The sequence below is a fragment of the Oryzias latipes genome, chromosome 9 (assembly GCF_002234675.1).
Source record: "Oryzias latipes chromosome 9, ASM223467v1".
NCBI classification, from domain to species: domain Eukaryota; kingdom Metazoa; phylum Chordata; class Actinopteri; order Beloniformes; family Adrianichthyidae; genus Oryzias; species Oryzias latipes.
Window position 1 is genome coordinate 13,353,983 of NC_019867.2, and position 23,634 is coordinate 13,377,616.

At 36.8% G+C, this 23,634-nt stretch overlaps 2 protein-coding genes across 3 annotated transcripts; one reads left to right on the forward strand and one right to left on the reverse strand.

Annotated features, from left to right (window-relative positions):
• Positions 1 to 316: 316 nt before the first annotated feature.
• LOC101158774 lies at positions 317 to 12,780 on the reverse strand. Its single transcript, XM_004072610.4, has 12 exons — positions 12,620 to 12,780; positions 11,428 to 11,539; positions 9,474 to 9,567; positions 8,352 to 8,406; positions 6,051 to 6,191; positions 5,809 to 5,969; positions 5,612 to 5,710; positions 5,056 to 5,201; positions 4,755 to 4,926; positions 3,659 to 3,771; positions 2,928 to 3,015; positions 317 to 2,646 (listed from the first exon to the last, which is right to left on the reverse strand). Exons 1-12 carry the CDS (start codon positions 12,729 to 12,731, stop codon positions 2,593 to 2,595), a joined length of 1,347 nt encoding a protein of 448 aa, XP_004072658.1. The 5' UTR covers positions 12,732 to 12,780; the 3' UTR covers positions 317 to 2,592.
• Positions 12,781 to 14,718: 1,938 nt separating this feature from the next.
• On the forward strand, positions 14,719 to 21,153 carry slc2a11b (solute carrier family 2, facilitated glucose transporter member 11-like). Of its 2 annotated transcripts, none has more exons than XM_020705587.2 (12): positions 14,719 to 14,823; positions 16,028 to 16,126; positions 16,428 to 16,588; positions 16,692 to 16,816; positions 17,653 to 17,782; positions 17,875 to 18,023; positions 18,248 to 18,435; positions 18,520 to 18,630; positions 19,420 to 19,521; positions 19,605 to 19,680; positions 19,763 to 19,890; positions 19,988 to 21,153. In XM_020705587.2, the coding sequence occupies exons 1-12, from the start codon at positions 14,785 to 14,787 to the stop codon at positions 20,180 to 20,182; spliced, it is 1,503 nt and encodes a 500-aa protein (XP_020561246.1). In that variant the 5' UTR covers positions 14,719 to 14,784; the 3' UTR covers positions 20,183 to 21,153. The 2 variants fall into 2 exon arrangements, with proteins under 2 accessions (XP_020561246.1, NP_001267781.1); NM_001280852.1 differs by lacking the exon at positions 14,719 to 14,823 and adding an exon at positions 15,838 to 15,909 and having other exon boundaries at positions 19,988 to 20,182.
• The last annotated feature ends 2,481 nt before the right edge of the window (positions 21,154 to 23,634 follow it).

Here is a 23,634-nt window from a genome sequence, read left to right on the forward strand (position 1 = left end):
AAAGCATTCCACAGATGTTTGATTATTTTCTGGAAGATCCTTGCTGAAGTCTTGACACTGAAACTCTACAACAAATGAAAGCGTTGTTCTTCCTCCTGAAAAGTCACACGTGGCATTTTTGTAATTAAACCATGAAATAAAGTCTTCCACACACTAAATACAAGTTTTTTTTATGTTGTTGCAGGTGTTAATTCTTGAGTTTAGTGAAAACCACAACACATTGAAGACAGGTTAAAAAAAGAAACATTCTGTCATTTATTTTACAGTCAGAACTGATAATGCAGCATCTTGAAAGAGAAGGGAAAAACCCACAACAGAAGGATTATAAAGAGTTTATTGTTTTTACAAGTTACAAAAACTAATAAAAAGAACACAAAATATACAATTCTAAAGATGTCTGGAAACATGACACACACAATCAAACTAAAAAGAGTTCATGATATTATTGCAAACAGCCCAGAGGTCGATTTTTTTCTTAAACATCTTGGACAAATCATGAGGATGCACTGATCCAAATGTTCTCAACCTTTAAAACTCCGATCTAAAAATTATATGTATAAACATTTGAGTTTATACATATAATGCCCAAGAACATTCAGTGTGATTATTTTTTAAGTTGAATTTTAAACAGGCCCTTGCTTTAGACGCCACATATGCACAGGCACCACTGTTAAGAAGCTTCAACATTTGGAAAGCATTTTCAAAAGACTTCATGATATGATTTATCATGTTCATCGCCAAAGGTTCTTCTTCTGTTAGTGACCGACACTGAAAGCGATTTGATTAAGAGAGTAACTTTGGGTTTTTTCAGCCGTACTTTTTTATAATTATTTATTACTTAAGAGCCTTTAGATGTTAACCCAACTGTATCAAGACTTAATCTTGATCGTTATTAGACAAACTACTAATATATTTTCAAAACAAATAGTTATTTGAGTTTAATAAAAAATGATCAGTTACCGTTCCCTCTTTCTTGTAAAATAATTAAAAACTAATTGAGGAAAACTGTGAGGATTTTAAAAGTCCTGCAAGAAGAAATTAAGCTTACATCAAATGTTATGCTTTAAATGTTTTGATTGTTTAAATGTCAAAATACTTATATAGGCTTTCAGATTATATCCATTGCTTAAGATATTTTAAAAATGAGATTTTACTTCATTTGGACCTTGACTGGTTTGCAAATCTCCTTTTTTTAACCAGATGAGTTCATCTAAGTGCTTTTTAGATGTGTTTTGCTTTCAGTAACTTCACGATTAATTACTGGGCCAAACAAAGCTAAAAGCTCAGCATTATTACATAACTGCACATAACAGTAAAACACTGAATGTTCTATCAATACAAACAATATTTAATTTATAAGAAAATGTGAATATTAGCTCTGATGTTGATTTGGATCGGTGCATCCTGTTAAAAAAAAAGCACCTTATCTGTTGAGACTGATAAATATGTATACAGAGAAGGACTGGCATGAAGGTTTTAAAAGATTAATGCCTCTGGAGATGCAAAAGGTTTCAGTGCTTATTCGCAAAGTAGGAGTTATGATGAGTAGGGCTGTGTTTAGTAAAAAAGGATCAATATTTACTTACAAAATGGAACACTGATAAAAATCCATGAATTAAATCTTCTTTAACCTCTTTAAGACCTGGCATCCACATATGTGAACATCCCATATGGGGTTACACTACCCCAGCAGTTCATTCTGTTTATCTGGGGCCTTCTTTAGCAGAAATAAAATAAAATAAAAAGCCGTGTCAAATAAGAGCTCAGGTCCTAAGAGGTTAATGGGTTTATTTTTTAGACCAAAATCTGTTTGTATGAGTTTTTGCAGGGAAATGTATAATTTTATTAATGCAACTCAAACCGTTCTTCACCTTGAAAATTACATAAAATTTGTTTATTATTACCAAACAAAAATGGTTTAAGAATTTTAATTACCTCATATTATGAAGTGAATCCTATTGAATTAATGCGAGTTATGAGATTTTAATCCTAAATCAAACCGATTGAGGAATTTGGCAGTGAGGACCAGCCCTTCAGATCCCTGCCCATCACCTTTATACACACTTTTATTTAAGTACCGCACACAATCAATTTTAAAACAAACGATGAGTGAACTAAGACAAAATTCAAAAATACATCACCACATTAAAACTCACTGGGGAGATTGACTCTTTGGAGGCAGAGGAAGATTTGATGACTACATAATAGTCAGCCGGTTATTATCACAGTATTGCAGCTTCACTGCCAGCATACAAAAGCAACATTCACATGGGTCACGCTTCTGTCAGGACTAGGCAGTGAGAGCTTTAGATTTGTTTGCTTAGAAGCCAAGTACAAAGACAGAAAAGTCCTTTTTGTAAAAAAAACAAGTACTGCTAAGTTTTTATCAGCTCCAATCACAGCTGGTCAGATGGCTGATACACAAGGCACTTTTCAAACTGCTGGCTGAGATGATAACTGTTGACAGTGTGATCTGTGCTACCCCGTTAAAGGGTACACCTGTGATTGAGAACAAAAACAGGATCATACATTTCTGACTACATTCTAAATGCCTCCTCACACACTGACAGATGTGTAGGTTTCCTACAATCTTCAGAGGTCGTTTTCTGCCGCGCACTGCTGAAGGTACCATTCGTACAGTTTACCCTGGGAAGCAAAATAAACCATGTTGATGATGTTTAGAACTTGAATAATAAAAGTATTTCAATGGCTTTAGTTGAGTAAAAACATGCTTCATTAAGTCGATAAAAGCCTTGGGATTGCAGTTGGAAAGTAAAATCGGATTAAAAAGAAACTATAGGAGGAGAGGAGCACATCCAATGCATGCACACATTTAATTTAATGCTAAGTTTAAATCCTAAATGGAATCGTATAAACAAAACTGTTTATGCATATATGTAATAGAAAACTAAAAAAACAAATTGTACCTTTTTGGTTTTGACGATATCGTGAATATAGTCACTGTATTCCACCATTTTCCTTTTCTCCTTTTTCGTAAGGGTTTTATTTCTTCGACTGACAATGAAGAGCACACAAGTGTTATGAAACTTCAGTGGTAGTATGTTTGAAATTATACTTCAATTGTGGGTAATATTCTATTAAAGACGGTTGATTTTGAACATATTTTCCTTAAAAAAAAACAGTTTTAAGGCAACAAATATGCAGATTTCAAATAAAAGGCTTTATCCAGTCGTTTTCAGGCCACAGCTTTAGTAGAAAATACTAAGCACAGTTTAATAGTTTTCAGTTTAAACAGTTTTTTATTTTATTTCCCCATCTTGCTTGGATCAACACTTTTCCTAATTAGTAACTAATTTTGACGCCTAAAATTACAAAACAGAGTTTGATGATTTCAAAAGACACCAAAACTCAAAGTACTAAAATATTCAAGTACTCAAAATACTTGTTTGTAATTTCCACATGATATTTTAATATCTGGGTCCACATACAATACCAAAATTGTAACATTGATCTAACAAAAACGCATTTGTGGCTGAAATCTATCCCATCTCAGAAACAGAACCCTGCTGTATCCTGTGCTCCAGGACATGCTCATATCATTCACTTTCCTATTCCGAGTTTGCTTTTGGTTACAATATGGGAGAAAAAAGATCTTCAGTAGTTAATCCAGAAGATATGAAAGATGTCAAATAATTACCTTGCAAAATATTTTGCCAGGAAAAGCAGGAGGTAGCAAAAAGCACCAAAAAGGATGACAAACAGCACCTGTCCATCTTCTGGTATCCAGTCCCATCCATACATCACTAACCCCTGTGAGGCACATAGAGGACAGCCATCATGCTGCACCCATTTCCCCTTTCTGATACTCTAAACCACAGTTCGGTGCAATCCTGACTGTGTCACATATTGTTTTAAGGTGAATGTTTTATTTTTTAGAGCAGTGATCCCAAACTCCCGGGCCGTAGACTGGTACCGGTCCGTGACACAGTTGACCATAAAAAAATGTCTGTCTAACATTACCAGGATTCTGCTAATAAAGTTGCTCCAACAGTGGATTCACGTTTATTATTATATGAAGAAACTACCAGTTGTAGTGATGACCATTTTTCTTTTTCTTTTTATCTGTTGCACCTTAAATGTCGGATGAGGCTTAAGTTGGCATCCGATTTTTTCTAGCTTCCACTTAAACAGTTGTGTTTTAAGGGAAAATCTATATCACATTTGAATGGTTTCTACTTAAAATCTACTCTACAAAATAAGTTTAAAGCAGCTGCAGATATTTTTAACTTTAGCCTCAAAAGTTAAGGAAAACTGGAAGTAAAAAAAAAATCCTACTTCGGCCTTGTACAGGCCGGTCTGTGAAATATTGACATTAAACCAGGCTGAAGTGTCTGCTATGCTGCTTAGGAGTTTATTAACAAACTGCCTTTTTAGACGTAAACTCGCTGGTGTATTAAGACCCCTAGTGGTTGCAGAGTAATTTTTTATTTTTTGCCCACACAATTGTTTCCACTACAAAACAGTGAGCCATCAAAGTACACCCAGCATTTAATAAATAAGAAATATGGCAGCGTTGACAAGTCTGGGCATCTGCTTGTGTTTTACAAGAGGTAAACATTTAGGTTCAGAGAGCTTTAAATACTGCATCATAACCACATAATGTGTGGTTGCAGCTGGCGATCTTTATTTAAATAATCACAAACAGACAAATGAGTACTTCAGAAATAAGGAATGAAATATATTCTAGAATGGATTTTTTTTTTCCAGTTGTTTTAAAGGGTGCAAAGACTTACTGTGAGGACTGTGACTGTCCGAGCTGAACTTTCACCAAACAGCTCATCCAGCTGCTCTTTAGAAACGGTGTTCACGATAAAACTGACGATGAAGAGGAGAGGCAGGAAAATGCCCAAAATGCCACACAGAAATGCATGGAGGCGCACACTTCTGTTGTAAGTCACATCAGCCCTGTGCGGAGTACGAAAAGGGGTTTAATAAATATTTCTGGAGCTTCTACCATCTTGCAAAAGCTAACACAGCATTGGACACCCGACTGACTTTGGTTTATTAGATCATTAGCTAAAAGGCCACACTGACCTGTCCTGGTCCAGTCTGCTGTTGATGCTGGAGCAAATGAGGTCACAGTCTTTCTCCAGCTGATCCAGAGTCTTCTGAACTGCCTGGTTGATGGTCTTCTCGATCGTCTGACAAACGCTGTCGATCTGGTTCACACATCTACTCGGCTAAAAACCAAAGCAATAGATTGCATTGAATCAAAAAAGACAAAGTATGGATATTTCAACAAACAGACTTGTCTACTTTGCAGGAATTGAGGCTGCACTTGCTAGGCAAAAGGACGGGAAAACTGAAGGCCTAAAGGGAATGACTAATCTATTGTGCAGTGCAGAGGTTTGAGGCTGTAGATCACAAGGTGGCGCAGCGATAATTCAGGGGCGCAGGCCATAGTTTACAACCCCTGAGCTGCTGGAGATCGGAGGATTCTGGTTGAAGGCCGTCGAAACGAGCAGATTGGAAAATTTACGAAGCTTAATCGATGGCCCCTTGAAACATCACAGACCTTCGCGACGAGACCGTCAATAAGATCTGATGTAAACGCCACAAAAAACAATAATACATAGAAAAACAACAGCACCTTCTGTGGGTTGGGGATGTATATCGTTGGCATATCAAAACCACATTTGTTGAGACCTGGACGCCGACACAGTTCCTGAACAATCTGCATCATTACTCTCTAAAAAGAAAACACACTTGTGTCATTTTAAGAATCATTTTTTAAAATAATTATAAGTAGAACAAGAAAGGAAAATGAACAAAGGGAAAAAGTCCAACCTGCCTGTCCGTCTCCTTGCCAGCTTCGTCTGCTTTGCTGAGATAAAAATACAGTTTGTCGCTGCATTTTTCACTCAGCTTCTCCACTATGTTAAGCGTACGTTTGCACAGTGCTTGACCCATCGGGTCAAAGAACACAAAGACCAAATCTGCCTGCTCTCCTGCAAGGAAAAGTAACTAGTTAGTGAAACACAACAGCTTTCTAAGGCTTGGAGACTAAAGTGGGGGTCAAAGAATCATACCGAGCCAGGTGATGGCACTGTTAACGTCAAACGGGTAGATCATGTCTCCGTCCACCAAACCCGGAGTGTCCACAAATGTTACCAAACTGAACTTCTTCTGTTTTGAGGTGGAGATCTCTGCAGACAGGTAGTCTGTGACGCCTGAAAGACAGAAATGCTGTGTGTGCACAATGCTTCTTTTGGAATAACACATTAAAAACACAAGAGACCCTGCAGGACCCTGTTGCCACAACAGTTCTTTTTGTTCTGGAGGACTAATGGCTGCAGCATGGTCAGTACTTGGAGATCTAAGCAAGAATCGTGAAGATGAGATTGAGGAAAGTTAATTTGTCCAACATTTCCCTGCTGTGATTTAGGAGCAACTGATCATTTAAGAGACACGTATCAGGATTGTTTTGTTAAGAAAAGCCCCACCCTCTTATTGATACATCTTTTTCGTCTCTCAGATCCTCCCCTCTGCAGAAAGGTCTGTTGTCATGGTTACACACAACAGCTCTTCAACTGGCAGCTTTACGGTGGGGCGTGGGACATAAAGCTAGCCAGTGAAGAACGACTGTGAGGCAACGCACTGCCCGGCTAAGACACTCCACTGCTGCTAGCACGCAACTGCCCCACCTACACAGCATCTGAACATCACAGCCGGGACAACACCCCCCCCGCTGCCGAATGCACAGTCTCCTGCAGCCTCCAGGCACAGAGGCGCTGGGGCAGTTTGACACAAAACGGCATGTGTCAACAGGCAGCACAAATCCCAGCCCTGTGCAGTGCAGAGCATTGCTCTCATGGTGCATTAGCATATCCTCATATTTCTCAGTAAAATACCAAACATAAACCCTAAAAGTGGGATTCTAAAGTTGGATAACAACAAAAACCTGTAAGAGAATCCTTTTTTTTTTTTTGCATGCATGCATTCGTTCATTCGTCTGCATAAAGATGTGATCAAAATCTGTCAACTAAGCGCTAATTTCCCAAATTACCAATGCATGCATGTGCATGTAAAAGCCTTCAGGACCCATTAGTTTATTTGCGTGTCAAAAAAGAAAAGTCAGATAAAAGCTGAACATAGAAGCAATTCAAGATACTCGCCACTGCATGGTAAGTCCCTCAAAGTACGAGGGGCTGTTCTCAGGATCACGTGCACAAGGAAAAGAGCAAAGGCTGCAATAATGCTGCATCATTCTAGACTAAAATAACTTTTAACTGTTATATTTAGGTAAAAAGGGTCTAGAAGGTTTGTTGGCTAAAACTTGATGGAAGTAGCAGAATTTTCATCCATCAAGCGAGCAGAAGATACTGGGAGGCTTCTCCATGTCAATCCTAAAGGATGATCAGCAGCTGCTGATATAAGACGCTTTTCCGATGAGTCATCCTAAGAGGCTGTGACAGCTAGACAAACGCCTGGGAAGAAGTGTTTCCAGAGGAAGTCCAAATGAAGATCCTACAAGAAAAAAGAAAAGAATCCAGCAGCAGACCACTCCGGCCCGGAGCGCGGAGCCTCTGCTGCTTGGATCTGCTCGAACGGCCGTGACATTTCCCAGCAGCTCTTTCTGTCTACACTGCACTGCCGTCGATGGGGCTTGTGACTCATACACCATACAGAGAGACGCACCCAGAGAGCACTCACTCTCCACACAGCATGCACACGCACAAACACATCACCCTCACTCACCCACTCCACACCCCTCTGCTCAGGCACTGATGTCCTCCCACGACCAGACAACCATTTAAAAGCCATTGGAACTGAAGCATTTCACTGTAATACTTATATTGTGACATTTAAAAATCGAGGGAATAAAGATGCAATCAAAAAATGCACCTTTAGATAATTAACTTTCAAAAGAACAAAGAATTTTTTTCAATGCTTTGCAATTCTGATAAACATCTTTAGATGTATAAAATCAGCAGGAATAAGCTCGTTCAATAGGATGAATTTCTGTTTTGCTAATTATTTATCACAGAAAAACCATGTTTTACCTCTGTCCTACTCTGTGACACATATAAACCATTTAGATTTTCAAGCGGGTATCTTATTTGTCTGATCTGAAGCTGCAATAAACTGTCGCGTGTTCACCAAATTTTATTTTCTTCTGCTGCCAGAGTGTAATGACTGAATGAGGTTGCTGCAACTAGAACAATTTCATTTCCTGTGGAAAGAAAAAAAAAATCAATAAGGTTTTCATCTACCTGTTTTCCTCTTTGGACACTATTGTTGCTCCCGTTTCTGATGAATTACAGCAAAATGTGAACCTGTGAGCAACCTACTGGGAGTTCTAGAATAAAAATCTGAAAAAGAAGTCTTACCTTTGAACTCAAGCAGGGGGCGAAAGTGAGGGTATAGATGCAGTGTTGCATTCCCCTGTGAAAGAGTTTCAACGCAATGTGAGAAAGAACCAGTGAGGAAAAATCCACATGTTTCTGCAGCAGAGTCATTTCCAGGTTTCCCCGTCTGCAGTCCACCACTGTAAATATATTATTCATGTTTGTTCACCACAGGAAGAGATGCACAGATAGAAGAAAATGATTAAAGGATGAAGAGCCACCTGGACCTTCAGTGTATGTGCACAGACTACAACCCCATTTCTTTACCTTTCAAAGTTATTGGAGCTTTGATTTCAAATATAAAAGAAAAAGACTTTTTGGAAAAAAAATTCTGTTCATCTTTGCCTTTTGGCTGCATCCTTTAGGGGGCGCCACAGCAAGTCATCAGCCTCCATCCATCTATCATCGCTAACACCAACCACCTATAACTCAGCACATCCCTGAACCTCCTCTTTGCTATTCCTCCAGCTCCAACCTCAGCATCCGTTTACCAACATAATCAGTGTCCCTTCTCTCAATGTGCCCAAACCAAATTAGAAAAGAAAAAAAATGATTCTGAAGTGGGAAAAAAGCAAGAAAAAAAAAGGTTTAGTTGTGTCAAAATGTTAAAAGGTTAACCTTTTTTTTGTCATTTGGCAACAGGAAAATGGTCCCAAAGAAGCCAATGCAGATCGCAGGAGAGGCTAGGAGACTACGTTTTCAGGACTCTTAAAGAGTCGTTGTTACATCTGCTCTCTTCTGTGGAGTTAGCTGCTGGCGGGGTTGGGGTGCGAACTGACAGGAACAGGAAGAGGATCAATAAACTGGTGCGGAGATCCGATTCCGGAAATCGGAATCCATCATGGACATGGACTCTTCTTCTTCATCATAATCATCATCATGATCATCATGCTCTGCATGAGACCATGGCTGGCCTTCAGTGAGAGACTTTAGCACCTCACCGCAGGAAGGAGAGCTTTCACAGATTTTATTTTCCTGTCAGCTTTTAGACTTTACAACACCTCAAAGACACTGGACAATATTCTAAAATCATTCAAATATTTTATTCCAGGCTCCACAGACGAGAACGTGTCATTACAAACGGTGGAGTGCTGCTGTTCTTACCGTCAGCGACTCCCTCTTGCGACCGCTTGTGATGAAAGTAAACCCCTGGGTTTCAATGGCAACACCTGTTTTCTGAATGTGCTCCTCCACATACCTACAAATGCCAAAACCAACAGGAGCCAACAGGTTTATGGAAAACAGAAACTGTCATTTGTCAGAGCACATGTTCACATGCAGACATTTGCAAAAGATGAACTGATGCATTGGAATTTTAGCTCAGAAGAATTCATATATAATAATAATCAGCAGTTTTATCAACTGGGAGGGTGCAACACACAAACCAATGTAGAAACATTTAGAAATAATTTCAAAAAAATGATTTCAAGGAACTTTAAAAATAGGAAAAAAACTAGTTAGACTTGAAACAGACAAACTTGTTCCAACAAGGACTTCTATCATCAATAATTCTGTCCTCCCCACATAAATCATGAAGAAACCTGCGGACCAGGTTATTTATTCGACACCTGCTTCAAAAATATGCATGTCTGAATGACTGAATACTGAAATGTTTTGCAAACTAAGTCCTTTGGACTTTGAGAGGTTTTGAAGCAATTTGAAGCAAAGTGAAGCAATTTTTAAACACAGACAGAACCAGAACAATGTTTTAAAGAAGGTTTGATTAGAGTCTGAAACTGAAACTTTTTACTTTAAGAAAAAATAAATAAAACAAATGACTCCAGATGTTGTTATGCTGAACAAAACCAAGCAAGCAAGCAACTTTACATTTAAGGATTGACAGCTAATTATTGCTCTAGAGTTTTGTTTTCATTACATTTGCAAAAACTGAAAACAAAAAGCACTAATATCTTTTATTGTGGTAATATCTTTCTACCTGCATTATGAGAGTCCCCAAGTACCCCCCCCCCCCCCCCCCCCAATTAAGCCTTTGGTTCCTTTATGTCTCAAACACACCAACACCCCCCCCCCCCCCCCCCCCTTTAACAGAACCAAGTGCTGCACTGCAGGGGGTTTCTGCTAATCTTGCATGAATCTTGTACTGGTTTTTGTACATTTATGAAAGAACACGCAGATTGCAATGGGATTTAGGTTGGGAATTAGTGAAAACACATGAAGAACAGAGTTTTCATTCTTCTCTTTAACTGTTAAATACTTTTTTTGCAGAGCAAACTAAGTGGCAGACTGGTCAAATCAAACTGTGACCCCCTCCCGGAGCTTGAAAAGACTCTTCAATAACATCCATAGAGCTGCAGGTCTCACTTGCCTGAGTTGGGGGTAAAATTATTTTCAAGATTTTTTTTAGAAAAAACATAGTTTTTTTAATGCATGTCTGTCTTATTGGTTTATTTTTTTAATGAATCGGTTGAAATTTTTGACAAACCAACATTTTTGATTTGATTTTGATTTGAAATGTTTTTTTTCAAGCAATCAAATAAGAATAATACACAAAAACAATGCAATCATCAGTTATACATTCATACAATGACGAATCAAACTTAGGATAATTAGACATATTAATAAATATTGCTTGAAAGGGAGTGGAAGGAAGCAAACTTATATAATCCCACCCCTGTTCTACCGTAACCATTTTATTACATGATTTATTATTATCCAGTTCCTAACTTTATCAGACAGAATTAAGAATCCTGAAATATTGACAAGACAAAGATGAATTACTTAAATTATAATGTAAAAAATAACTACCGGTATTTTAGAAATCAACACCGCAAATGCAGATCATTTATCCAAAGTATATACATTTGTTTTTATTTGGTGATTTTCCAGTACGTTATCACGTCTTGTTAACTGTCAGTTTAAATGTATTATGGTGGGTTTCATAAAGGAGAAATATAAACTTTTTTGTCCAGATCTGTGTTTAGTTTTTAGTTTACGGAGGAGATACCTCATCCTAACTCTTAATGTCACTCAATCATGAAGCAGGACCATTAAGGGGGTCACGTCGTTTAGTGCTGAGGTTGTAAATCCTACATCTTACCAGTTAATGAAGGAGCTCTTCCCTGCAGAGTGGTTACCCAATATCATCACAATGATCTTCTTTCTCGGGGGGAGGAGCCGAACTCCCAGGCAGCTGGCGATCTTTACCAGGCCTTAAAAACACACACACACACAAATTATATGTTGACAAAGAAACTTGAGTTATCAAATTTATTGAAATAAGAAAAACAAAGAAAAATAAAATGATGTGGGTGACAAAGTGTCAATTTAAACTGAATGCATATTTGTCATAAACTATATTATCAACTGATTACTGACAATTTCTAAGTGAGCAACTTGCTGTTAAAACATGGTCGAAAATCACATAGAAAAGTTGCATCATTTGAAAAACTCAATTTTTTCTTTGAGACTGAATATTTTAACTTTTATTTTATTTCTGTTTAGCTCTATTTAGAACCAAGCTGCCTCAGATTTCTAAATTTATAATCATGTTACTTTTACAAATTGATTTGTCATTGTTGTTATGGTAATATCAAAATAGGGTGAACAATAAAACAAATTCAATAAGAAAACAGACGTAAATTTTAGTAGATATCATTTTAATACTAGGCTTTAAATGTTGGAAGCTCGGATATTGGTAGAATAAAAAGATTGCAGCTTTGTTTGAAAATGACAAAAGAGAAAATGAAAGAACCACTTTCAGACAGGAACCTTTGTCGAATGACCTGTAAGCACAGCAGGACACTGTCACAAAGAGAGCGTGCCAAAATGAAAACTAAAAACAAACCCCCCAAAATTGTCCGATGTTAAAAAAAATCGTCTTTGCATATTTGTCACATATAATTTAGTATGATTTCTTATTTATTTTTTGTTTACATTTTAACTACTAATTCTCCACACTGATTTTAAGCAAACTGTAGAAACATTCTGCAACAAATAAAAAAAAAACTATAGTAAAGTTTAATTTATGTTAATGAGTTGAGACGGACATGAACACTGTCCCTGACAGACAGGGCGCCAGCAGCTCGCTGTGTGTCCGGCGATTGACACTGACAGCAGCTGCAGCTGCTGCCCGCTTAGGAAGAGTTTCAGCCCGAAACGCACACACCTCAGTCCGTGCAGGGGAACTTGCGCTTCTTCACGTGGAAAAAACACGCTTAGTTTTCTGATTTAACTAACTTAACTAACGGCATACCTTTTTTTCCCCCATTTTCCGTGAATTTATTATTTACCGTTTTCGCTGTCGATATACAAATTGTGGCATTCCCTTAGTATCCTCTCACTTGGTGTAGTGATAGCAGACTCCAGAGGATTCGCCACAGACCGGGGCTTTCTGCCCGACATTGTGTACACAGCACAAGCGAATATCTGAGGTTTACTCCTCTAGGGGGAAAGATTTTAAGGTTACACCCAGGACCACGGTCCTAAACGGAAAAAGCGCCACCTTCCGGTCAGATCATTCAAAATAAAATAAAATTTAAAATAATAATAATTAAGTTGATGTATACATGTTGGGATTTATTCACAATCTGTTCACGTATTTTTCTGTCTATTCCAAAAGAGAATAAAAAACTTAATTGTAATCCTTAAACATTCTAAAATTGAATTTTCGACCTGGCAAGAAAATGTCACAACAGAAAAATATTTTTGAAGTCCACTTATAAACATTTTAAATTTTGAAACTAATAAAAGATTTTAAATGTTCATCTTGATTGTCTTTCAGAAAATATAATTTAAGGAGTAGCACAAGAGGAATTCCTTTTTTGTATCTAATATGATAAAGTTGATGGTTGAAACAGGTTTTTCATTAGCATCTTGATTACAATATAATCTTAAAATACAGATAACATAAGATAACTTGTCATTAGATAACATTTAATAACATACATTTAACAAAATTTAATTTTACAGTTGCTAGCTATGGTATACAGGTACTTATTGGAAGTAAATATGGACTTCCTATATTATGCCATGAACAACTAACAGTTACTTTAGGTGTAATAACTTTTTATTTATCATTTTGAGGAACAAGTTGTATTATAACCTTTCAGAACTTTTTTGTTCAAATTTAAAAGAAACTCAAAATGCAACTTGTTTGAGAAAAAAGTCTTCTTCAGACATAAAACATGGACAGCGATCAGTATGGATGCTGCCAATGGATTTATTAAAAAATGTTTTTTAGAAAAAAGAAAAATACTAAATCTCACCACACATTATTTAAAGTTGGTTAGCATTGAAAATATCAGAATACAGACTCCTGGTCAACCCCCAAAGGGTTTTGGTGTTCTTACATTACTTTGTAAAAAGTTTGATGTAATGTCACATGATTTCTTTTTATTTGAGGTCGGGATCGTCATTTCTTTGAGTCAATCTGACTCGAATCTAAAATGTTTGAAGCCAACGTTTGCATATTTTAATCAACCCAGTGTGATCGCAAAGGTCATTGCAGGAATTCTTGTGAACCTGCCCGAGAATTTCAATGGATGTCATCCAATTTACAACTCCAACATCAATACTGACATTTGAGCAAAACTGATTTAATGGGAACTTTATTACATGAAATGGTATATTTGCAGAAGCTGAAGGAAAATCAGACAAAATAGATTTAAAAACACATTTAAACAGTCTTACATAAAAAAACCCAGATCAGATTAAAGACTAATTTTTTCTAAGGCTTTTTTTAACAGTCCATAAAATGATGCTATTAACATGTTTTCCTGAGGTTTACGTCTAGAAATTACATAGAAAATGTCCAAATCCAATTTTTCTTTCTCTCCCAAGCCCACTTAGAAAGTCAATAAAATCATTTTTCATCAAACAGGACTTAAATTTAGAAAAAGAAAACTTTAAAGCCTGTGTGATGAAAGTTAACATGGCCTGTGTGGGTCTACACATCACATATACATTTGTTCTTAACGACTGATTCTCAAAAAAGACGTTTATAAAATATTGTGCAAATGCATCCAGCACCTTACTAATTGTAATTTTCCACTGCATTCATCACAGTAATTATTTGTTGATCATTTCACATATAGATAAATTGCTGTTAACTTCTAAAAATAAAATAAAGAATGACAAGTAGAAATTGCTACAGGATGCATTTTGGTAAGCATAATGCATTCTTGCAAACACTGAATAACAGTAGTAATCGAGCTAAGATACTGAAAAATATTGCTAGTACTCTGTAAAATATACAGCATAGGCAGAGTATTGTGTTTTGTTTTATCAGATCCTTCACAGCTAAAGGAGATCAAGAATGAATGTACAATACAGGAATGTGCTTCAAGGAGTTTCTCAGCGCCTGAGCTGGGGCAGTGTGTTGCACCTTACAGCGGTCTGCCATTATGTAAGGAGGCTTCACTGACTGTGGGACAAAAAACTTTCTTTTGGAGTTAAAATGATTTTCAATGAAGCAACATCAGAATCAAATGACAAGGTAAGCTGAAAATCTACATTCTAATTGCATTTTAAACATGTATCAATACATCTGACCTTTTAATGAATTATATGGTTTGTGGCTCATGTGTAAAGATAAGTGGAGACACTATTTTGCAAAAATGCATTTAGTAGGTTTTGACATTTTTTATTATAAAATTAAGTATATTCATTTCCTGTTTTTCATAGATGTTTCTAAATGGAATAATTCACATATCCTTAAATAATTAGTCTGTGATGGACAAATATTCCCCTTTTTCTTTTTTTTTAATGAATGTTGTGAAACAAAAATAACTCGTGTAGATTTGGCCATTTTCAGCCTCCGTACTCTAACCATGTTTGTATCATTTGCAATAAAACTAAAAAATAAAAATAAAAAAATTAGAGGGAAGTTCAAGAGTTTTATTTGCAAAATTGCAGAAAAACCTCAAGCATTTCTGTTCATGCAGCAAGTTACTAAATGCACTTACAACTTCTGACATACAGGGGGAGTCCTGGGCATGTTTACTACTTTTGAATTACCAGTAATTAGAAAACTTTTTTTACTTTAAAAAAATTGTATGCTAACCTTTTTAAAGAAACTACTCAATTATGGGTAATTGCAATTTTATTTATTGATTTATTTAATAGTTCATCCACATTTATCAGCCTTAATTCTCCCCTAGATTTTGTTGGAAATTGATGTACTTCCTTGAGTATATGTTTATTTATTTATGAACTACTCATTTTCCTCATTATGCAGATGAGCTGTAAGGAATGGGGGATGCATCGCCTGCTTTGATCCAGTTAAAAAGCATTGATGGGGTCAAAACACTGTGAAAATGTCATTACCAGTGGAGCCAAATTAATTATCTGTAGATTTTTTACACTGCATGCTCATTCCCTACAACAGATCAATTGTATTTTCCTCTGAATAAACTCATCCTCCCGTCCAGTTTTAGTTTACTGTGGAGAGCAGGCGCCTGAGTGAAGGACGCACATACTGCTCTGTAACTGTAAGACTCTTTAAAAAACAATGCCAAAGGAATATATGGACGAATACGAGCCTCTGCTTATCAAACCAGTCAAAGATTCAAAGAGGTTAAAGGTAGGAATGTGTGGGGTTTGTTCTCTTAAATGTAATCTGATTTTGGAGCAATGTCTGGATGCACAACTTTCTGACTGTGATCTTTTTTTTAAATAGAATTGTTTCTGTCTTTTTCCAGTTTCCGAACAAATCCCTTTTGCTGGCTGTGTTTGCTGCTTGTGTTGGTGGGACCTTTCAGTATGGATATAACATCTCTGTCATCAATTCGCCCACTATGGTGATCATAACGCTGCATTTAAAGAAAACAGGCTAATCAATATAGTATGATTCCCATATTACAGCAAAAAATTATAAATAGATTGTTCAAAAGTCCATTTATCATTGCAAATCCAGCATTATCTGTTAAAAAAATTAGGTTTTGACTGAAGAACTGTATCTTTAAATTCAATAAATTCTGTATTTGTGACCTTTGTATCATTTTTTCTTATCCACATGTAAGAATGTAGACCATTTTTCATGTTACTAAATGTCTATGTGGTGTTGTGGGCTGTTTTGACCATGTCTTTTGTCACATTCAGTACGTGCAAGACTTCATCAACCAGACCTGGGCTAATCGCTACCAAAGTGACATATCCAAAGATGCTCTCACCCTCCTTTGGTCCACCATAGTGTCCATATTCACCTTAGGAGGACTTGTGGGAGTATCAATTGGTGGGACATTGTCTATAAAGCTGGGGAGGTATGCACAAATAAATAAAAAAAATACAAAAATTTAAAACAAATGTTGTTCTTTTTTAACTTTAATTTTTAATGTAGAATAATGGATGCCTAATTTGTTTCAGAAAAAGGACACTGTTGACCAATAACCTGTTTTCTCTGATGGCGGCTCTGCTGATGGGTCTGAGCTCGTCTGCTGGATTATTTGAGCTGCTCATCATTGGTCGTTTTTTCAGTGGAATAAATGCAGGTAAACGTTCCAGGAACAAATGTAACATTTGCAGATTAACCTTTTGTTCAGACATATCAATTTACAATCCCAGTGTATAAACACACGGTTTGCCATATCCTAGGTTCAGAGAATTTCTTAAGGTACGAAATATATACAAAAAAAAGAGAAGATTTGGTCCCGACCATGATAAGCTTTTAACACAAAGCCCCTAAAATTATGAGTTTCCGACACTCGCGCCTAAGACTTGTCTGCAAAAAAAAAACAACTTAGCAAATAAACCTAAATTTGATTTCCAAGACCAAAGCCTGAACGTAAAAGGGATCAACCTCAAGCATCACTTGACCAAATCGTGAACTCAAGCTGTGGCACGCAGAGAATGAGGTCTGATTTAACACTCGTAGGAAATAGTTTGCTGAACCAGTAACAACTGAATCTGGTGTGAAAAATCTGGTCTGGTTTCTAACATTGTTGCTCCACACTCTTTAAAAGAAACGTACATAACAGGTCCACATGCCGGTTCAATAAAATGAGACTTCTTCTGTCTGTCTTTCTTCCTGGTCTGAAAGATAAAAGTGGTAGATTATAACCAGGACCCTGATGATCAAACCAAGTGATTCTACAAGATAAAATGCTAGAAGATAAAACAGCACGCAGTTGAGTTCCATAAAGTTCACTGGGTGTTGCAAATGTGGGAGAAATCCAGCAAAGTGCACCAAATGTGTTGAAATGAATTGGATAGTATTTCACAGTAGTATGTAGGTGAAACATTTGTTTAAATTTGTGTTGTATGTTTTATAAGACAAAAGTGTTAATTTGCTGATGTTTTTTAATCAAGGATTTATGTTTATTTTTAGGCATTGCTTTAAGTGTTCAACCTTTATACTTGGGGGAAATCGCTCCGACTGCGTTACGGGGGGCCATGGGCATGGGGACCTCCATTTTCATCACTGGGGGAATCCTAACTGGACAAGTGATGGGCCTCAAGTTAGCAGCTAGAAAGCAAATCAAAGTAATTCTTTCCAAAACTAGAAATGCATGCTGATCTAAAAGAATTTATCTTTTTCCTTTTTTTTTAGAGAAGTCCTTGGCAAAAGGGAGTACTGGCCCATCCTCCTCTCCACCACCGGCATTCCAGCAATCCTGCAGCTCCTGATTCTGCCATGGTTCCCTGAGAGCCCTCGCTACCTGTTTATTGATAAAGGAGATGATGAGGCTTGTAAAAAAGGTATGCTGCTGTTTTATTTTGATACTAATTGAGTGTTGCATTGGGAACCTCTAAAATGAATGCAGGAGCCATTATCTGCAGTAAGTATGTGAATTCCCCCCTCATTGCTTGACGCAGGAGGCCTGCTGATCAAATCCTAAAAAGTCTTGTTGGGTGATCAGATGAGAAGAATGATGTCTTTAGAAAACTCCAGCTTCCTGTGTCATGTGTTTTCCTGTCTGCAGCCTTGAGGCAGCTGCATGGTGCAGAAGACTGTCACGCCGCATTGGAAGACATCACCAAAGAGAAGAACAACTTAGCAGGTTTCCAGGCTAAGAAACCCTGGGAGCTTTTTGCTGATCGCAGTTTGCGCTGGCAGCTTCTCACCATTATTTTGCTCAACATGGCACAACAGCTGAATGGCATCAATGCTGTACGTAGCTCTGCAAATAGGAGGAGTCCGTAACTCTAAACGTGCAGAAGCATATTTTTAATGTATACTTCTTTCATTTTTTAGATCTACTTTTATGCTGACTATGTGTTTAAGCAATCAGGGATTCCAGATGATAAAATACCATATGCAACTGTTGGAACTGGTGCCTGTGAATGCATCACTGCTTTAACGTGTGTAAGTATGAGTTTTATTTTTTTATATACATTTTTTTGTTTTCTTGTTTATTTTGTGTGATTGATTTAATTGTAGGAACCTGACCAGTATTACATTTATGCATGGGATTGTGCATCAGACCTACTGTGAAACCTTTATACATATTATATATATTATAAGCTTATAATAATACAAACATGGAAAAGTGTCGAAGGCAGGAAACAGGTTGTCACCCCACCAATCAAAAGACCGCAGGAAATTGATAAATCTTTGAACATGGAGGAATAATTTACAGTCATGGATCCATGAACTATAAAGTAGAGTTTTGAGGAAGCATCTATTCCTGTTTTTTCATGAAAAACTTTTCTTGTTTTTCCTAGATAACAGAGAAACTGATTTCATCACAAATCACACAACTGTCAAATTAAAGTCCATGAGATTCAAAAGAGTTTCCTGAAGCTCAGACATGAGACAGAAAAATAGCAAAAATTGACAAAAAATATGTTTGTTTTTTTAAATTACAGTAATTGATGAGCTTTAAACCATCGTGCATCTTCAGGGGGATTTTCAAGATGTCAAAAATGTCTTACTGTTTGTTATATTCCTAATTATTTAACATTTCCTCGAAGAAAGAAAAGTCATTGAAAAGACTAGTTGGTCCAAAAATGTCTTGTTAAGCTAAACCAAAATCATTTTTAAATTGTTCCACGAAACAAGTCCAGCATTGTTGCCTGAAAAATCAGTGACCTTTAACGCATGTGCTTGCCTGGAAGGTCTGTTCAGTCTTGTGACTTGCTGTGTGCCTCACAGGGTTTGCTCATTGAGTATCTGGGAAGAAAAGTGCTCATCACTGGAGGATACTTCCTCATGAGCATCTGCTGCATTCTGTTCACGCTGACACTCACTTTCCAGGTAGTTGAACAAAGCCAGATATTCATGTATGCATGATTCAAGCTTTCCCTGTGATTTCTTTAGTGTGATTCCTTCTCCAACAGGATGTTAGTCCTGTTTTTCCATACCTGAGCATGGCCTGTGTTTTTGCTTTTATCTTGAGTTTTGGCCTCGGACCAGGTATGTGATTTATTTGGAAAATGCTGCAGTTTTTTTCTTTTTTTTCTTTCAACAGTTTGATATTTTTTCCCCTTCTTTGCAGGTGGAGTGACTAACATCCTCACCACAGAGCTGTTCACACAATCCTCACGCCCTGCAGCGTTCATCATCTCAGGATCAGTGAACTGGCTCAGCTTTTTCTTCGTTGGTTTGGTCTTCCCGTTCATTATTGTGCGTGCACAGTTGTTTTTTGCATTTCTTTTCAAATATGATGTCTCTGCAGTTGATCTGTTGTCATTGCACTGACTTTTTTTTTTTACTTTCGCAGATTGGTCTTCAGCAGTATTGTTTCCTGGTCTTTTTGGTTGTGTGCTCCTTGGTGGGACTCTACATTTTTCTTGTTGTTCCTGAAACAAAAAACAAGACCTTTGTGGAAATCCAAAACGACTTCCAGTCCTCCAAAAACGTGAAGCTCGGCAACTCTGATGGAGCAGGGACCATACTCTTATCAACTTCAATATGAAACAAGCATGAGAAAGCTCTTAAAATATCTTTTTTATCTGTTGTCATGTTTATGAAAAAATTGGATCCATTATACGTAACAAAAATATATACCCAAATTAAATGATTTCCTGTAAACCAAGCTGCCTGCTAAAACAGGTAGGTAAATGGTAAATGGCGTATACTTATATAGCGCCTTTCTTCCTACAAGGACAAAGCGCTTTACAGTCACAGACCCATTCACCCAGTCACACACACATTCACACACACAGTCACACACTGGTGGTCGCTCCGCTGCCAAGCACAGGCGCCCGCCTACCACCAGAGGCAAGGTGGGGTTCAGTGTCTTGCCCAAGGACACTTCGACTCATGGGCGTGCAAGGCGGGAATTGAACCTGCAACCTTACGATCATGGGACGACCGCCCTACCGCTGCACCACGGCCGCCCCTTGAAGTACCTTTGTATAGTTTTGTAAAACAGCAAACATTTGAGGAACAATCATTTGTAAAGTCTGTACTTCTTTTAAAAAGTGATTTATTTACTAAATGCATAATTGTAATAGTACTACTGCTGAGATACTGCAAATCAAAAAGGACATAAGGTGGCATCAGGGCTGTCTTTGCACTACTGGGAAAGTTTACATTTTAACTCTGCAAAAAGAGGGAGTTTGTAAGTCAAACAGTAACAATTTCCTTTTTTATAAACCATTTCTCCTCAAACAGTCTCAATTATTGCATGAAAGGAACAACAATGAGAGACTTGCGATGTCTGACTCTGGAGTTTTTTGTTTATGGGGCTTTTTTCCCCTGCAGACAACATGTGATCACATTTAAATTTAGAGTTACAAGTCTGTCTAATCCGTTTTGGCAGGATTCCCTTTTCTGCATGCTGTCCAACAGCTCGCAGTACTGTATCAACGTGAACAAATGTTAAGGCTGAACACAATAAAAGGTGCTTTGCTGATTTTGTTCAATAAAAATCGGTTGATGAAACATGTTGCTCTATAATGATGTCAACAAGTTCAAAGTAACCTTTAATTCCTTCAGGAGCCTGATCCACTTCACATGTTCTGGAGGACAAAGGGTCCATTCATGTGTGATCTTCACAGGAGTGGAAAACGGCATTAACCTTCATACAAAGAATCAGTATGAGAGAATTCTAAGTATTTCTGCTCTGGTCCTGTGATTAAATAATGAGGCCAAAAATACTGAAAAGTAGTTTTTGGTATAGAAATCTATTTGCATAATGTCTCAATGCTTTTAACACAAAGTAAAACGTGATAAATATGTAAAAAAAAAAACTACTTTCCGTTACTCTTTAAGAAATTGTTCGTAATTTCTAAAGGACATTCCTGCTTTGGAGAAAACAAAAGAGAAAACAATTTAAAAGCTAAATAAAAAAAATTCAACAAAATACTTATTTCCAAGACATTTTTTGGCTGCCATTTACATCTTCTAAATCTTTAAAACAAATAGGGTTTTAAGTTGTGCAACTTATTTGTCTCTGAACAAATACTTTGTAATCTTTTCAACCCATTGGAGGTTTCATGATGAAAATTAATTGATATCTCTCGTTGAACTTTAGTGAAAGGAGCTGAATTTTCTTCCATGCCGTTTAAGCCATTAAAATTTAATATATTAATTCCTACATAAGTCGTGACTATTCATAAATGATGCAAAAGCCTGAAGGCTCTGGTGCCTTCAACAGTATATTTCAAGTGAGCACACTCCTATTTGGATGAAAACGTTTTTGCCCAATAGGGAGAGGCCCCCTGTTGGTCAACAAAAATAAGACAGGTCATGTTTGTGGAAGTCATCTGCCTGCAAGCCCCACAAAGGATGCCTTATCTATCCATACAAAGACAATCAATGAAAACCACGCCTGTCATGCGGTGAACAAAGATTGAAGGTATTCTGTACCACAATGACCAAAAACTGGTGCTGTGGACCAGACTCATGGTGCTTTCCATCAATATAGTTGTGTTGAATTCTTAATCTAAAATTAATACAAATTTGGACACAAGTTGCAAGAGTGGAATGTGGTGTCCTGAGGTCTCCCTATTCTTTATTATACCACTGTTTGCACATTAAAAACCACACAGATATTTGCGAATTTAAGTGCAAAGGATTAAAATGCATTTGATCATCAGCATAACAATAAAAAGAGCATTTAGATTTAAAAGCTAGATTTAAACACATCATGTTTTCCTGAAAATGATAGTCATAAAGACCTGATGCCTCCTCCTATTGAGGGTATAGACGGGCTTTTTAAAACATCTTAAAAATAGCATACATAAAAATATTGATGACGTGAAAGTTTGACTAGAAGCTGTTTTTATATTACATCGTTTATAAAGATCCTACTTAATCCAAAGTTCAATAAAATACCTTTCTAATAGCAGATATTTGATGTGAAAAAAATAGTTTTTCAGCAACAGCAACATCCCTTTGGGAGACAAACAGATCTCTTCTCCCACTCTTTAGAGGCTGCAAATACAATAGTTGTTGTCTAAACCTGTCTGCGTACAAAATTCATGTTATGGAAGTAACATTATTTCATCAAAATTAGTAAATCTACTTAAAGATATTCACCTGTCACTGTTCAGATGAAATATGTGGAAAGTTTTGTAACTGATCCTCTCCTCTACACTCAAGAGTACATCAGTCAGGGAGGAAATAAAGAAATACTAAAAAATGTGTTTTTTTAGAAATATCTTTAAATAATATTATAATATATTCTGATTGTATTTTTTTAGTCCTTAGCTTTGTTGCAACCTGTCTTTTGCTCTTTTGGTTTCCTGCCCTGTTACCTTGTGTAATTAGTACGCACAGGTTACATCCATTGTTAAATGATCAAAAATAGTATTTAGTTTCTATGACACTAAACATATTTTTTTGCCTTATCTTGCGAGAAGTTCAAACTGTGCATAACAGTTGATGAAATTAAAATAGTGAAGATAATTTTCAGCTTGCACTTTACTTAAAATGTAATACATTTGAATAGTGAGTAATGAAAATTTTAGAAAAAGTCACACGGTAAATTCAAAATGAATGTTTATTGTCATATGCAAGGAATCCAAGTTTTTGATGCAATAACATTCTTACTTTGTCATCTATCCTGTGCCAATATAAATAAACAAATATGCAAAAATAGAGGTAAAAAATGTAGAAAGTTTAAAAAAAGCATTATAGAGAAAAAATCAGAGTATCCAATAAGTTCAAATGCAAAAGGTAACAGAGGGGGCATCTGCTTTTAAAAGCTTCTTCTCTCCATGTGAGATGTTCTGCAGTATAATCTCTCTTTTGTTTTGATGTTTCTATGTACATTCCATCTAACTATTCTTGGTGGTAACTGAGCTGCATTATTGTCAAAGACAGAGAAAATCCAGCTGAATCTTCAGTGCCTGTGGTTGCTTCATTACAATCGATCAATTGTGTGTTCATCAGCATAAAATTGTCCTTCAGTATCATTTG